Source organism: Apaloderma vittatum, unplaced genomic scaffold, assembly GCF_000703405.1.
Source record: "Apaloderma vittatum isolate BGI_N311 unplaced genomic scaffold, ASM70340v1 scaffold3882, whole genome shotgun sequence".
NCBI classification, from domain to species: Eukaryota; Metazoa; Chordata; class Aves; order Trogoniformes; family Trogonidae; genus Apaloderma; species Apaloderma vittatum.
Genome location: NW_009705104.1, coordinates 6,963 through 24,986, shown reverse-complemented (window position 1 = coordinate 24,986; position 18,024 = coordinate 6,963). Strand labels below are relative to the sequence as shown.

The 18,024-nt window shown below is 41.0% G+C and overlaps 1 protein-coding gene across 1 annotated transcript; it reads right to left on the bottom strand.

The window, feature by feature from the left end:
• Window positions 1-3,496: 3,496 nt before the first annotated feature.
• On the bottom strand, window positions 3,497-17,772 carry MKNK1 (MAP kinase interacting serine/threonine kinase 1). The gene is given in 11 exon segments (XM_009865256.1): window positions 3,497-3,725; window positions 4,361-4,404; window positions 5,041-5,205; window positions 6,195-6,389; window positions 6,883-6,978; window positions 7,550-7,605; window positions 10,595-10,699; window positions 14,035-14,108; window positions 15,197-15,294; window positions 16,714-16,811; window positions 17,664-17,772. Coding segments are annotated over 11 exon segments (1,257 nt in total). The 5' UTR covers window positions 17,761-17,772.
• Window positions 17,773-18,024: the final 252 nt, after the last annotated feature.

Here is an 18,024-nt window from a genome sequence, read left to right as displayed (position 1 = left end):
GGCACCTGTGATGAGAGACTGTTGGACCATCAGCTGAATCCAGCTTCTCTTTCTGAAGCAAAGAAAGACCCAAAACCTGTCCCACTGAAAAATCACTCTTGTACCACAGCTAGGAGGTCTCCTGTGCTCTCTTGCCTGGGAGGAAGGAGAAGCAGATGGTTTTAAAGCACAGTTCAAGCAAAAGTATTTCATGTCAACACGGCAGATTTCATTTGAAAGAAAGGTGAGTACCAGTAAAGAGCCTGCCACCTGGTTTGGGATCCCTGCTCTTCTCAGACTTCGCTGAAAAAGGAACCCAAACTCCACCATGCTTGTTGCAGATGGAGTGATCCAATTATGGCACGACCCTCACGGGGCACTGGGGAGTGCTGTACCCGGCCTCTCTGGCCAAACAACCTTCCCCACCCAAACTCCATTATAAAATCTCTTAAATGCAGACCCTTAAAGAAACTAAAAAACTACCCTGCAGTGAAAACTAGATTACACCTGAGAGCAGAACTGCCTTAAATTAAGCACCTCTCCCCTGTTTAGGGAGGTTTTCTCAGTTTCCAGCGTTACACAGCTCCAGCAGCTACCACTACCTGCTGCTTGCTTTCCTCTCTGTCAGCGGTCACTGCCTTGCAGAAGAAGGAAAAGCCTGTCCAGATTTTAGCTCTTCAGTGAAAAGCTCAGCATCATAGCTTCAGGCCCTGAACAGATGAGTCTGCAAGTACATACCAGTGAGGAGCAAGGATGCTCTAACAGAGGTCACCTGTGGAGGCGGCTGCTGGCAGCATCTCCAGGCAGCTGAGAGCACCACAAGAGCCAGACAGGTCCGAGCCATCAGCTGAAAGGCTTGTCATAAGCATCAGGCAACATTTAACCATGTCAACATCCTGCTGGGTGCTTCCAAGGTTTCACACATCAGTGCTTAAAATCCTTCGCACTGCACACACCCAACAGCAGAAGTGTTCTCCTCGCGCAGGAGGAGGCTTCAAGCGCAGAGGAGTACTTGCTCGTCTAGACTGCAGTGCCACTAACCAGACGTAATGGTGTGAATATCCCCAAACTACGGTTTTCTTTGGACATTTCATTCTCTTCCCAAGCTCTTTTGTAAAGGGAAAGCAATCTAGCCAGCAAGCCAGCTTCCTCCTTGCTGTGCAGAAGACACACGCGTTGGATTCACTTCCCATGCCAGGTTTTAGAGACAGAGGAAAGGACTGACTGTCCAAACTAACAATCCACCCAAGAACACAGCATCTGCAGCTTTGGTCTTTGCTCCGCTAACTCACTCTCTGGGGCTACCTCTGCCATCAGTGGTGCTGAGGAAAGTCTGCAAAGAGCTACTTACCAGCAGTGGAATTAATTTACCAGACCTCATCACCTCTTGAAGAGCAGCACCATTAACATCACCTTTTCACACTTCCATGGTAATGTTGCTGCTTAGATTTCTGGAGTCGGAAAGGCTTCAGGGCTCTATCTAAACACAGCAGTCTGCACCGTACCACGGCTCCTGGTCAAGCTTCAGGATTTTTGTGCTTCATGCACAAATCAAAGGGAAGAACATGAAATGCAACAGCACAGATAAGTATCTGAATTCAACAGCCCCCCGTTATTTGATCCTTTATGAAGGTCAAAAGGATCACAGGATCCCTTCCGGCCCTCTACGTGCAGTCTTATCTTCATTCTACCTCCAGAAACATGAGATCACAGGAGCCCCCAGAGACTGATGAAGCACTAGAAGAGGGAGGTATGCTTAGTCTTCGGAGACTTAAATTGTCTTAAATCCAGTGTCACACATAAAAGGAAGTAATTCTCTACTTTTCTGTGTCAACAAAAATCAAGAGGAAAAAAAAACCACAGAACTGCCAAATGTGTTAAATCCATACCTTAAAGCATTTTAATAAAAACAAAGCAAAATACATTTCATAATCCATCCACTGGCACAATGTATAAAATCTTTTAAATAACAACTTTCATATTAGTCACAAAATACATCATGTTGTATAAAAATAGCTGTATGCACACTGCTATAAGATAATGTAAAACCGCTCTGAACAGGCCACGCAAACACATTCAGCTTTGACCTTTCAATTTCCAAGCGCCTGTTGGATCTGCCACTTTATTCCTTCTCATTCTGCTTGGGAAGGTTTTGTGCTAGCACTCGAGGGCCTCCCCCTCTCTACCCTGCACACAATGCCCTGGGCAAAGGGTTTGAGAAATGGCAAGTTTAAGGTGCATCACAACAGGCATCTTAGCAGCCCAATTTTCACAGTTAATATTTCAGAAAGTGCTCAACATCTGTGTCTTTCTCCACAGACACCTCACCTTGGTCACTCAAAATCTTCAGCCAACGTCCTTCCAAATTCCTCCTGACCCCTCGTGCACTGCTGTACTGAAACTGGAAGCAAAAAATTTAGACACCCAGCCAGAGGTCACCACAGGAGGCAGAACGCAACAGCAGCAGCACCATTTTTGTATTGATGTTCCTCTGCATTTGATAATCTTAAATTGTTCACACACCATAATTCAGCGAAGCCTGTCCATTCACATTAAGAACTCCAGGTGACATTCAGAAAAGAAATATGAGCTTACGGAGAAGATATAACTGAGCATAGCATTACTAGAGGAAAAAAAAACAACAAACCAAACGGATACTAAATATAAACTGTTATAAAAACAGTCTGTTATGCTGCAGTTCTCTGGTTATCGGACTTAAGAATGTAACTGTCAGAAAAGAGGGCATACTGGACACACCAAAAAAAACCAAACCAACCCAACAGCAAAAAAAGCAACACTTGATATGGAGTATACTTTGGTTAAGAACAAAAAAGATACCAGATAAAGAAATAACACACCCCCCAGCTTTCATCCCACACGCTGACACACAAACTATCAATGTGAAAATAAAAAATAACCTGGTCGTTTTCATCTCTACAAGCCTGAGCGATCCTCGCACCACTACAGGTTCACCCTCTCACAATTTAAACCCCACGAAGGTAATGGAGACAGAGATCTGCTCGTCACCGTCTCCTTTTCCTGAGTGTACAGAAAGAGAGAAGGGCACTCTTGGCTGGAAGCAGCCCCACTGCTGACACTAGCAGCAGCACCTTGCAAGATGTGCCAGTAAGGAGAGCAGCCATGGGCAGGGAGAGACTTATGATCTGCTGGGCAAAGCAAGAAAGTGTTTTGGTTGGGTTTTTTTCTGATGTTTTGGAGTTTTCATTTTAAAGCATGCTCTTCTAAGAAGAAAATAAAGCTTAGTGATTTATCAGCTCAGATAATACAGCAGCAAACCCATCTTCTCCAGTTTAAAAAGATCAGTTAAATTATCCTAATGCACCAAATGTGACAGGCAAAAAACATTCCCATAAAAAGCTGTCCCCTTAAAAGTTACAAGTCACATCACAAGAGCAAGCTTCTAATCAAAGTGTCAGAAGCAGAGAAGCTTTTATCGGCGCTGAAAATCCAAATGAGAACACAGGCTGATCTTGCCAATCCATAGCAAGGAGGAAGTTTAAAAGGCTTTATGGGGAACTGGCTGAAAGTCGCTGTTTTTGGTGGCGTGTGTCATTGCTCTGCGCTTGGCAAGGCGAGACTTGGACGGAGGGGAAAGCTTCATGGAGCACACGGCACGGGCAACGTTCTCCTGCTCTGCGCTGAGCTCGTTCTCGTGCTGAGACAACTGACGGTTAAGGGCTATAGCTTCAGCAGCAAAAAGTGTCAGGTCTTTCGTGCTGCTGTTCCTTTCAAGGTTAAAGGAGAAAGCAGTTACAACACAGCGTGCCACTTCGCCTGGCTGCCCTCATGGCAGAACACCTATCCCCAGGTAGTTTTGTTTCTGCTATCAAAACATGGACATGGCAGGCAAAAACGACCCGTTAATATTTGCATCTCTCTTCACTGCGAAGACCAGCAACACATAACAAAAATACCCTGGGACTTTGGAAACAGCCACAGCTTTAGTCCTCATTCTGTCAAGGACTCCCGAAGTCCAAAGAATGGAAGTCAGACCCATGTGTGTATGACGATTATTCACCCATCAGAAAGCAATCTCGTTGGATAACACACGCCTTTATGCCTTTTTTCCCTTCCTGGGCATCAAACTGCCAAACCCATCGTTATTTCCTAAGATCAGAACTGCACTGCAGGAATCCTCTCCAGTACATTTCCCACAAACAAGCAAGACTAAATCATAAAGAAAAATCAGAGCTTTAATATTTCAGAAGTTCTTAACAAAATTAGTGCTGCACATTTATGAAGTTCCACTCTCAACCAGGGATCTTACCCCCTGACTTGTCACTTCTTATCTCTCCCCATTCTTTCAGTAATGATTCTTGGCCAAGTTTACAGATATTAAAAAAAAAAATATATATATTACCTTTGAAGAACTTGAGGGGTAGGTAATCCCCGTTCAGGAGCCTGCTAGAAGAAGCAGTTAAGAAAAGTTAGTTACATATCAGCAGCTGGGAACCACACTTCCCCAAGAGAGAGCAATACAAACAGATGACACCCCTCCAAATTTTTAAAACTAATGGATATTGCATATAAACCAATTCACTGTGGGTTTACAAATCACATTTCATAATCTGTCTCCCCTCACAAGAAGATACCACAGTTTGCAGGTATAAGATCAATGCTCCCGAAGCTCTCCAGAGGATCTATGCCCTCTCTTCTGAACTGGAACTAAAGCAAAAGAGCACAGTGCTCTTCTTTTAAAACCATACCTACCAGCATTCTGCATTATTGTATTAAGGAGGAACATAATAACTCGTGTAATGCGGTGCTCGGTACTCACAAGAAAGCCATTTAACATTCATAAAGCAATAATTAAAAAAAACCAAACAAACTAACAACAAACAACACCACAAAGCTTGACAGATTCATCCAAGTATTTACCACACAGATCCTCCAGAAAGAACAGAGCCACTGTGTATCATTTAATTAATCAAGAGCATTAAATCATGCAATGACTCTAGTAAAAGTTCACAGACAAGGAACAGCTTGTTTATCACTTTGAAAGATGAATAACTCTAAAAAAATACAAAGGTGGATACATACTCCTTGAACCCATGAATGCTGCAAAACTTGAGCAGCGCTAAGTCGTTCTTTGGCATCACGAACCAGCAACTTTGAGATGAGATCTTTGGCCTCAGAGGATATATGCGACCAGTCCTTGTCAGGAAATTCATACTTGCCTTCCTGAATGCTCTCAAAAAGCTTGTTCTAGTAAAGGAAAATTTCTTAAATTTAATTAACAAGTAGAGTGCAACCGAAAGACTCCTCAGGTGGAATTCTCCTCGCTCAATTTTATCCACCTGATGTGGTGGATGACAACCGAAACCATTCAGTCTCCTTACGGAGTCAATAGAGTACGATAGGCAGCTCCACAGAGCGATTCAACACATCCTAAAAGTCGGACGTGACACACTGCTAAAAATAACCTTTCCCCCCAACTCCTTAACACTGCAGTCAACATGCTCAGCTTTTAGAAAAAATAAATACACAGACTTTTCTGGGCTCAACTTTTACGTGAGCAATTGTGGCAACTACCATAATTCAGATCAAGAATTACAGAATACAGGAGTCTTGAGGTCAGAAAAAGGACAAAGAGAATCTGGAGAAAAGCCTGGAGAAAAGAAGGCTGAGGGAAGAACTAATCAGTCTCTACACCTACCTGAAAGGAGGCCTTAGCAATGTGGGGATCAGACTCTTTTCCCACGTAACAAGCAACAGGACAAGTGCAAACAGCCTCAAGCTGTGCCAGGAGGCTTAGATCGGATATTGGGAAAAATTTCTTTATCAAAAGGGTTGTCAAGCACTGGAACAGGCTCCCCAGGTGGAGCCACCATCCCAGGAGGTATTTGGAAGACGTGCAGATGCAGCACTTGGGGACCTGGTTTAGTGGACCTGGCAGTGCTGAGGTAACAGTTAGACTTGATGATCTTCAAGGTCTTCTCCAACCTAAACGCTTCTGTGATTCTAAGCTCAGAGATCTCCCATCAGGAAGAAAAAAGAGGCAGCTGCCAAACCTTACCTGAGTGATGACAACTTCTGTATTAGACACCCTCACTTCTCAGTGACAGCTTAACCTCCCAGATCAGTGGTTGGGGTACAGACACAGCTCTTCACTGATGCCATTACGGCAAGTCTACACCCTAAGTTCACAGGACAAACTACAGTCTCCCACATAAGCCCAGGACACGAGCATTTACCTGGCAAACTCTGCAGACTTCTCCTCTGTCCCAGCCACAGTCTGTACCGCAGTTGCCCACAAAAGGAGGGTAACCACTGAGCATGATGTAAAGAATCACTCCCAGGCTCCACAGATCACATCGCTTATCATAGAATGTGGCCTCCTCAGTGAAGACTTCGACCACTTCAGGTGCCATGTATTCTGCAGATCCACACTAGGAAATCAAATTCAAGCAAGTTTTCAAAGGGAGGGTCAAATCAAAACAAGACTCAGGTTTATCATTCTCCTCTCTTCATAGTAGGTGGTCTGGTCTAAAAGCAGAATCAGGTATCAGGGACTACTGAAGTTTACTGGTGGCTTTCATTGCACGTATCATTTTGTTAAGCCAAATCACAACTGTTGCATATTGCACAGGAAACAAATTAAAAGAGTTCCTACTGTTCTTTAGCAGAATCATAATCTATTCCATATGAATCTACGATCCTTTATGCAAGGTCAATATATTAATTTCCATCTTTCAGGTTTCTAAATCTTATCTGTTAGTTATCAGGCTTTTCAGAAAGTAGACAAGTATATCATGGGAGGTGATTTCTGTAACTGGCAGTAAGCCCTCTGGAAGCTCTCCTCTGGAGATAAGAATAACTGTTTTATGGTAGAAGAAAAAACAAACAAACAAAAAAGGCATGAAGCCACAGTAGGTCTCTTACCGGCGTTGTTAATTCAGGAGTCGTTATTGGAGTGCACGCACTGTTCAGCTTCACCCCACTACCAAGATCAAAGTCACATATTTTTACTGGTGATATCTGAAAACAAGGACAAAACAGTAAGAGGGCCCAAAGACTGATCCAATATATACATATACAGCTCCATGTGGGAAACCTCAGGACAGAGTACAAGTTGTTCTAGCAGCAGGACCAGTAAAATTCAGCCTCTCACAGCTATGTTCCGCTCCTTGCATTTGCCTCCTCTGCTGCAGTTGTTCCCACACTGCCAACATCTGACCCTATTCCATTATATTTTTTCATTTGGCCAGACAAGTGCCGGTACACATCGGGGTGGTTTGGGAATGATACCTAACGTGACCAGCTGGCCAGTAAATGTTGCTCGTCCACCTGGGTGATGCCTCAGAGCACAGGAGGTGCTAAGTTGCAATTGCCACGCTCTCCTTGAGAACAGTTTGATTTTTATTTCTCAGCCAGGTGCTCACATTTTTACATCCTAAAGAAGTAGTTAGCCTCTTTTTAAATGTAATTTAAATTTAATTCATTAATGGGCTTAAAAGTTTTCAAGAAGAGACTAGATGGGACATGAGGGTGTGTTTTGGAAAGCAAATTAAAAAATGCACTTCAGAAAGTTAAGAGATCAGAGCAGCACCTTTTCTGGAGATTCACACAGGATGTTTTCAGGCTTCAAGTCCCTGTGAGCAATACCTAAACAAGAGTACAACATTCATTAGAGAAGATACTCTCCTGTTTTATTTCTCATTACTGCTCATTATTAGAAGGTGGCCTGGGAAAGATTCTAGGTCTGACTCTGCTACACACGCCCTGTGCAAATAATTTAATTGCAAAGCATGTTTTAAAAAGTCACTGTTACATCCTGCTATGCCTTTACCATCTATAAATGTATGTGAGCCAGTCAAGCAAATAAGAACCTGCTAACACTGGAACTTTCTGGCTTAGCCTAAATTAATTACATTAATTAAACCCCACTTATTTAGATGACTGACCTGCAGGAAAGTTTACTTGTGTATACAGTTTAGTAAAAAGATTTTGTGCCTTCTGCAGTAAGGTCCCTCTTCCTAGATGGATCAACTGGTGCTTTGCTAAACTCCTACCAGCACAGACAATACCCGAGACACTGTCTCCCCAAAAAACACATGAAATTTTCACAGGAAAGTATCATCCCTTTAACACTGAGGTATGTACTCACTGCTGAAGCAAAAGAAAAATCAAAGGGTTAGGTTGGAGATGCAGAAGAAAAACTAAAGGAGAACAACCAAAGGCTCACTTCATTCATTCAAGTGCTATTGGAATAGCAAATCCAACAGGGAAGCACAAAATTCCGTGCAATTCACATGCCAAAGTGGATCTGTGTTGTCAAAGCCTCAACACGCAATTTCTGGAATTTGTACATTTAATATAATCAAACTTAATGGAAAGGCACCAAATGAGAAGCAAAAAATCCAATGAAATGAGCAACGTGTCTGTAATTTAACTGCACTCTAGCCTTGCTTTAAAAAATAACACTCCAAGCACACTTGATAGTACTGCAGAGCATGAGAAAGAAATCTTGCCAAATTCCAGGTAAAGTTGTTTCTAACGTATTTTCTTCAGCACACTCCACAAGACGTGACTTAAAATAAGACATTAACAGCACAGCACCAATCTAAATGAAGTAGAGTTTTCATAATGATGCAGTTCAGCGGCATCCCTGCCCGTGACGGGGAGGTTGGATTAGATGATCTCTAAGGCCCCTTCCAACCTAGGCCAGTCTATGATTATGCATGGAAGAAGACATAATGAATCCACCAAGATGACCCCCACTGATATTTACAGCAAGGCTGACAAAACTCCCAACAGCTGGCTTGGCACTTTTTTGTATTATAGTTTGAATTCAAATGTCTGATTACACAACACTTTATTTTGCAGTTGCACACGGGGCTGAGAAAAGAAAACAACTGCCTCTGAACACTCCTCCAGTGGATTATTAGCAATAAAGCACACATATCCCAAGTGGGTGTAAGGCAGTATTATCATCCAGCTGAGTTTTAAACTACTCCTGGCAAAAGAATTAGTTGCCCTCATTCATTTTATTTTTTTTAAAGCATCTAGCTATAGCACTTCACCATTAAGCTGTGCAATAAAACTGCTTTAATTTCCTGTTTACCTCAGCGTTCTGCATGCTACTTACTAATTATTTTAACGTCGCTCGGAAGAACCATAAAGAGAACAATAAAATGAAAGGGAGTGTTGTAGCCAATTCTGCAAGCCACGTTCCCACTGTACCAATTCACAGCAAACGACATGAAAGTGGATTGCTGCTCTAAAGCCATTTTAATGAATCACTCCCCTCTTGCTTGGGGAAAGGGGAATTAAAACCAAAAGCTGAGACAGAACTACAAAAAGTTATTAGCAAATTTTCCTAGACTTTCAGCTGTTAAGCAACCTCATATAGCCCTAACACAACTCTCCACATGCTCAGCTTAAGTTTCCTGCCCCATTTCTCAAAGGTAAAATTTTCTAAACACAGGTATTCAGAGAGCACACTCTCTGCAGGTTTTAAATTGTGTTATCGCACAGAGAGGCTACAAAGATTATCAAAAATCTTAATCCAAACTAAGATTGTTTCCACATTCAAATTAAACTCTCCTAACATAGTCACAACATGTGACAAGATCCATATTCCTCAGGTTTACTACTTTCTTTGTTCCCTATGCACTTTTCTTTTTAATGGGTTCAACCTAAGAAGATACCAATGCTGTGATTCCAATTCAAGCACATAAGCAGTCCTGTGACTTACAAATAAAGCCTACAACTAAACATTTATTGAACTCGGGCCACTGCTGAACAACTTAAGACAGCAAATGTAGATTTGCTGAGATCTACCCGACTAATCAGAATGGCAAAAGAAATGGAGAGAAAAATTTATCAAAATAAATAATCAGTAATTATACCCTCCAGCTCCACACCATTCTATTTAGAAGTAATCACAGTAACATGAACTGAAGCTGCTTAATCTATGCAGGACCAGATTATGATGACACAAGAAAGATTTTAAAGGTATCTATCACGTTCAACACGAATATATACTTTGGGATGACATATGTATTTTGAAATAAAACAAAAGTACTCCCAAGTAGAAAAAGCAGCAGGAAAACATGTTAATATAAAAGAGAGCTGCTTTTAAATCTGACCAAAACCCTCATGAAGTAAGGACACCTTCAAACAAGGACTATGGTTCACTTGTAGGTCTCTCAATCCAGTAGTGGGTGTCTAAATGGGGAGACCAAAAGATACTACAAAGTTGTCTTGTAACCAGCAGAAATTCTGGGTAAGAATAGAACAGCATCTCTGCAGACCTGAAAGAGGAGGAAATTAAATAGAATGTTAGCTCCCTTTTTGAGTAACCTTTACATGGTGGCTGAGGTAAGAACCAGCAAACAGATTCAACCCTAATGTTCATTCTCCCTGGATGCCAATTTAACTTCTCTTCTTCAAAACGCTATACTATCTTAACACAGCCAATTACTTAAACTACCACATTATGAAAATAATATTACAGAAGAAAACAGCATAAGTTACTCGCCATTGCTGGAAGTAGAAATGCTAGAAAAGGCTGAATACTTATGGACAAATTATGTTCCGTAACCTAAGTGTGCAATATCAACTAGTAAAGATGGAGACAGTCTTCTCTTACCTTTTGTATGAAGAAAATCTAGAGCAGAAGCAATATCTCTCACCACTTTACTAGCTTCTCGCTCATTGAAGTGCTTCTGTTTTTGTATATGGGCCAGGATCGAACCTGTCAGAGGTGAAAGGGAGAAACCAGCGTATGAATGCTGCCTGGGCTGAGAAAAGGCTTTGTCAATACAACAATAAAAGCACAACAGCCACTACTACGCTGCCATCCATAAAGGAAGAACTGAACTCAGCGTGAACAGGGCCAGAATTAATTTAGAAAAGTTATTTCCAACTAACACTCTGTCCTAGTGTGTTTACATGGCAGAACCTGAAGCGTCACATTCCCATATTTTTATATGAAAAGAGCCTCAGAAAATAAATGATGAGCTAGTACTAAGTCTCACGTATCTATAAGCTCATTTCTCATATTTTCTAACAGCCTTTCACACCAGGCAACTTCCATGGACCACACATGAGAAAAACTAAGAAGAAAAGGGTACAACTGAGCAGCTTTAATAATTAAGCACCCTAGAACATAATTTTCAGACATTGCAGCCCAGTAGCTTAAGCAAAGCATTAGAGGCAATCACTTTTTACTACCCCAGCACATCACTGGTTTGGTTTCCCCGCACTAGAGATTTGCTAACGGTACAAGTAAAACTCAAACATCAGCTAAGGATGTGTAACAGCACCTCAGCAAAACCCACCCAGGTAGCCGTGCTCAAACTAACTCCCTCATTTTGTCTCATGTGACAATCAAACCTCTGCACTGAAGGTGTACAGAGCTTTTGCCTCAACACCACCAAAATAAAAAGACATTCTACCTTTAAATACACATTAAATTCCCACTGACATCAAGGTAAGGTTCATACACTGACTTAAGGCAAAACTTGCCCAGAGACATGAAATTTGACAAAAGGCCTCTCAAACACAAATATTGAGGGGCTGGTAGCTTGCAGGCAGAGCTCCAGTGGTATCCTTTCAACAAAAGATAAAGGGAGGTTTGATTTCTCATCTTCAAATGCATTCCATCAATCTCCTCAAAAGATTAAAAACATCTTTAAAAAAGCAACTAAAGGTAGTGCACAGAGATTCAAGTCAACTAAATAGTTTTACTACTGTCTTACTCAGAGAAGTATATTTATAAAAGCAATTGGGCAGAGAAATTCAAGAAGTAACTGCCATTTATTATTAGCCCCCAATACAGTAAGCATTGTTATATCTCAGGTGACTTAATTTTTATTCTTCAGTTCTAGATGCAGAAAGAAACCTCCCATTCTCTATTGCCGTAATTTCTATTCTTATACCATCAGTGCTGCTGCCACTCCTCCACAGTGAGGAAATCAGAGAGTAAATAGGACAGAGTCAAAAAGAAAGACAGACAAAAGGCTCTTGGGATATGCTTTGATATGACAAAAGACTCTTCAGACATGCAGAGATACGCAGGGTCAGATGGGCAGAGGAAGGCCACTTTGGAACAGCTTATCAGATTCCAAATACTAAAGGCTTCCCTTGTCAAAAGCCACACTTCCTAGTTTGCTACAGATTTCTTAAGGGCACAGAGTCCAAAGGGTTTTCCTGGTATTGTTCTTTACACCTTTAGAAACTAATAATAGTTCTTGAATGTTTCCATCTCTGTGGAAAAGGCCACAGATTTTGCAGGAAACAATACTGAGCTGCCTGAAGTGCTCATTTCACTCAGCAGGTTTACTTCAGATTACCCTTCTGAATAGAGCTCGTGTTCCAAACTCTCTCTGATAAGAATTATATCAGTACCACTGAAAACATACTCTACAGACTTTATATTCAGCCCACATAAAGAAATCCCACAACCATAAAAAACAGGAGGGCACTCCTGCCACAGGTGCTACCATCTCTTCAGTATTCATCAGAGAGAAGGCATCACATGGCACCTCCTTTTAAAAAAAAAAAAAAAAAAAAAAAAAAAAAAGGAGTACAGGACTCTTAAAACATGCAAGTTCAGTATAATAAGTAGGATTTTACCATTTTCAATCATAAAATGCTGCCAAGGCAAGGATGGAACCTAAGTTGCCTCAGCATCGTAAGTAACACCTGTCTCTGAGACTGGAGTTATTAAAATAAAGATTGCACTGAAGATCAATGTTCTCATTCTGGCCAGCCACGCTGCTTACATCAGAATCTGTAGTGCATCAGAAGCTGTTGTGACTCCTAACTCCCATTATTTCTTTCTTCAAATCCACATACCTAACAGTTCAAATGCTGAAATTCTTGGAAGAGAAAACTAGCCTTAGCCCTAGCTGGCCACTTTAAAAACAGTAGCTAAGACAGGCAAGAAGGTGTAGCCCTATTATCCTCTCACCAGCTGTGCAGCCACACTAACAACCATAGTCTCACAGTCAAAGAAGGTTAATTAAAGGAAGAAGGTGGAGATGGGAAAATAGATAAATGCAGATACATCCTAATCAAGACCTGCTGGAGTTAATTTGTAAGAAAATTCTGTGCATTAAGAGGAACAGTGTTAGAGGAAACCACAGTGAAATGATGCACTTATTTTAAGAGAAAGTAAGCAAAGGCTTTTACAAAAAATAATAAAAAATACATCAGGTCCTCCTCTTTTTAGCGAAGTTCTGCACCTATATGGAAAAAAGTTGCATTTCTTGTACATATGGTTTGCTACTGAAAACCATCTTGACCAATGACAACGGATCATGTTCTACAGACAGAAGTTTACACCTTCAGAAATTCAGGTTTTCTTTGAAGGGTGGGGGCCACACCTTCACCTCATGGTTTTGCACAGCCATGTAATTAATACTAATACTGTAATTATGCCTAACACAGAAAAATGTGAGAAAGTCCATAAAGTGTTTGATGTAGCCTTCTCACTCCCCAAGTGAGCGCTAAACGCTAGAGATGAAGGATGAAGGTTGGACTAAATGATCTTCCGAGGTCCCTTCCAACCTCGAACATTCTGTGATTCTGTGATCAGTGTCCACACACGCTCACTTGACTGGCCCTTGAATAGCCATGAGCTATTTCACAATTACAGCAACCCGCGGCAGAAGCAAGATGTTTCACACCAGCACTCCGTGAGTTTCAGGAAATGAAGTCAATCCTACATCCAGGGAAAATGCTACCAGAGTAGACAGATACTGCGCTAAGGTCATGCCTACACCTGACCTACTGTACATCTCCCCTTCCCTGAAGGTACCGTGACCCGCTAACTACGTTCCAAAGCTTCCACTTCAACGGAGCCGACGTTTTCATCGCTTAACTACGGAAATTGATTGTAAATGTATTACCACACCCCACAATATTCAAGAACAACCATATCTCAAGCTTTGTATATTATTTCCTCTACTACTACTTTGTCTTAAAATTCTCAAGCATTTAAAATAAACTTCATTTTCTGCTTTAAAATACTGAGACAAACAGGACCAAGATGATTCAGTGAAAGGCACAGTTACAGCACAGTACCTCCTCGCAGCTTCTCAAAGACAAGGTAGTATCTTGTATCATCTTCAAAAAATTCTATTAACTCCAAAATGTTCCTTTAAAAAACAAAAAGATGGGAAAGAGAAGAAACATGCAGAAAGTGTAAACAGAGCGAAGAAGAGTTGCAGCATGGATAATTAGGATGTGCCAGAAGTAACCAAAAAATAAAAGTTCTAATTAAACAAGTTGCTTTGGCTGCCTACAGCAGTAAAACTGCATTTCCATCTCGCACTGAAATTTAAGCAGGGAAAACATCAGAATCAGACAGGACTGTCAAAGAGTTCTGCTGCTGCTCGGTCAACAGGAAGATAACTGGTAACAGGTTGTATTTAATAATTTAGAACATTGTATTTGTGCTGAAGGCAATAACCAAAAAAAATTAATTAAACTGGCATTCTTTCTCTCTGGAAATCACAAAGCAGAACACCACAGGGCTTGAAGCAGACAGGCATCTGTCAACACGACATTAAATCCAGCACCTTAGTTACCATTTTTAGACTAGCTCGCATAATCTAGAATGTACGCAACAGCTGTTAACAGAGACAACTAAAGCAGGAGTTTCAGTGTTGGCTCAAACCCCTCGCAGAGCACGCTGCCACCGGCCGCGTACCCTTTCACGCTGTTTCAGACACAAGTAGCAGATTGTTATCCTGTGGCTACGTGAAGTCAGCACATATCCAAACAAAAACTAAATATTTTGCCTGATCTAAGAGCTCCAGTGCAAAAAGCAGGAAGGCTGACACAGAGAGAAGGACGAACCACACATTAAGGAAATAAATGGCAAGACTGTTCCTTTCACGGCAGCCAGTATCAGGTGAGCTTTTGCTGATGGTGAAATCACGGGGGAAAATGTCAAAAGTTAACTCACCAGTTGGACAAAAGCCACACATCACTGACGAGCATTCAGGCTATACTGGCCTGGTTGTTAATTGAGTTATGCAACTTAATTTATAAGTATTTCCCTAAATTTCACAGGAAAGGGAAGGGGAAATTCTTATTTTGAATAGGTCCAGTCTGTATTTCTACTGTAGCAGGAGACTACTGCAAAGCTCCTAACCTAATCACACGTAAGAGGCTTAAAAATTTGAAAAAATACTCAAGATGCTTCAAAAAACCACACATACACACAAGACTCTATACTTACTTGTTGCCCTGACACTGGTACAGCGTTTCTATTTCACGAAAAACCCGACTCCGACTATGCCCAGCATCTTTTTCAATTATCGGTGGAAAGAGTTAGAGCTCGTATTTGAAAAAAATATTGTAGGAACTGTGCATCTGGCTCTCGATTTAGATAGCTGATGTAAAGCTTGAATCGCAGGCACGCCCACCAGAGAGAAAGAGTCTACCCTTGTTTGTTTAATTTCTCATCTGTCACTTAGTTCCAGTGTCAGCAGAGCCCTGGAAGGCATTCAAAGGACAAGAGAAACGACAAGAGGAAGAGAAGTAAGGAACTAGATCAACATGTTAGTCACTGACCAGTTACCACAAGCTTTCTCTTACATCATTTTAAATTTGCAACATGCAGAAAAGGAAATCCTTTTGAGTTCTAACAAAAATAGATTTCAGCCACATCAGGCGCTGAATGGTGAAAAAGAAGAGATTTGTCATTACAAGTAAAAAGTATTAAACTTCAGCACAAAATTAATCTGATTCACAGCGCAGACTTCACGGAGGCCCAATAATAGGAGCCAACATATTAAAGAAAATACAGGTTCAGACTCAGAGCCCTTCTGTACCACCAGGTGACAAGAAGTCACCTTCCTCCACACGCTCCTCAGGCTGAAAGAGGACATGTAGCATGATTGCTACACGAACTGAAAGCTCATGACATTACTGCAAATACTACCACCATCCGTATCCAGGATCCATTTCCAATTTTTACAGCCTGAGTTCTCTGATACAGGAGGAACAACCATTCACCAGTACTATGTAAGACGTATCTCATCACATCTACTTCATAATGTAGCGGTTTGTTTATTCCAGACTTCCAGCTTCAACCATTCTAGGAAGTACACACAAAATTACAGCATCTATAGGAGCAGATTTTTAAAGGGGCTTAAAGTTTTGTGCCTATGCTTTTTGCAGAAAAATCAAGTACAAAGCTTTCCTATCACTATTATTTGTGTTTTGAATTATGTGGGGGACTCTGAATAATCACAAATCTGTAAACGGGCCCTAACACTTAACTGAACAGTATTACAGAAGATTCACCTCTTATCAAAAAATAAGAGACAGCTTTACATGAACTAATGGCAATAACCGATGCTCTCTGACTTCAGAGCAGCATTCTCAAAAGCTTGTATTATTTGGCAGGCCATGCCAGATAAATATGTGGCCTCCTCTTTCATAAGAAGAGATAAAAACTGGTAGGACTACCATCAAATCAAGATACGAGAGGAAAGTTTGACCTGAGATCTAACCATCACACAGTCATTTACTGCTTGTGAATTCTATCTGCAGCTGATATAGCTGCTCACTCTGGAGGCACAATGCTTAAGATGACATATCTCAATGGTTATAAGGCAGGCTCGCTTCAAGCATCAAAGATTTTCTAAAAGGTTTCACTATTACCCTCTCAACTATGGGTTTTCACTGAGATACCAGGAGGGAGAAGACATGTTACAGACAGGAGAGCATCCGCTTTTATTCTATACTTACTTTTACCGCATATTCTTTCCCAGTTTGGAGGCTGACAGCGCCCTGAACTTTGGCATATGCGCCCTCACCAAGAAGCTCAGCAGTCAGCTTGTACAAGTCTGCCAAAGAAATACAGCAGAAGAGACACATTAGCCAAAGCATTTCAGGGAATGGCATCACGACAAGCTATTTATCTGACGAGCATCCCTCATATGACAGCAGCTGAAAAAATTCCTTTGGTAATAAAGACATAAAATAGATTTATGCAGTATTAAAGTAGATGTGCCAGCCTTGATTATGTCTCCTTTTTCACTTCCCACTTTTAAGTTCAAGGAAAATTTAAAGTAGCCTTCATTCCAGCATCAAAATTACAAGTTTGCTGATACAAGAAATTTTCTATCTCAGCAATTGCTGGGATGTCATCCACTTTACCTGTCTTCGTGTAAAACCTAGAACCAACTTTTTTAGGTGGAAAACATTTCACTCCTTGATCAGAAAACACCTATCACACAAAATCTACTTGCAGAGATAGTGTTTTAAGTATAACTGAAATTCGAATGTTTAAACCTAGAAGGCTGCTCCCATCTCAATTTGCAATGTACCTTGCAATGCTATTTGACAACTATGAAGTTTTATACTGCGTCAGCTTTGTCACACTGAACTTTATTTTATTTACAACGCTTCACAGTATTTGTGCTCACATCTATTCAATCAAAACATGTTGACATCAGCACTGTTTCTACTAAAAAAAAACAAAACAAAGTAAAAACCCAAACACCAAATCAGATTATGAATAGGACTCTGATTTCACCACTGAGAGGAAAAAAAGAGACTAAAGACCTAATCATGAGGGATAAAGAAAAAAACAGAAATGCTAACTTGCAGTGTTTGTCAAAAAGCAATGTTTTGCTAAGAAAACTTAGTGGACAGAAAACATCCTTAAAAAAAAATGCTTAGTTGCTACCACCAACCTTCAAACTTCCCAGGGACGTGATCTGTGGCTCTGGTTCTTTTCTTCTTTTTCCTTTTTCCGCTGTCTGCTATGGGGAGAGGCTGACTGCTGACCATCTCTGCGTGGCAGAACACAAAGGTGCCTTTAACATACAGTCACTCACTTTACTTTAGGAGAAAATGAACACGCTCTTGCGTGTTTATATTCTTAAGCTACTCAAAATTTCTTCTGCTTCTCTTCATCATGTGCTGCCATCTCTCCTCCAGACATAAGAGAAAACTTAAGACAATAGTTTGGGTACTAATAAACAGCTCTGGAGAGGTTCTGATAAACAAATCTAACAACAGAATAACTCTGCTGAAACAGCAGAGTAAGGCAAA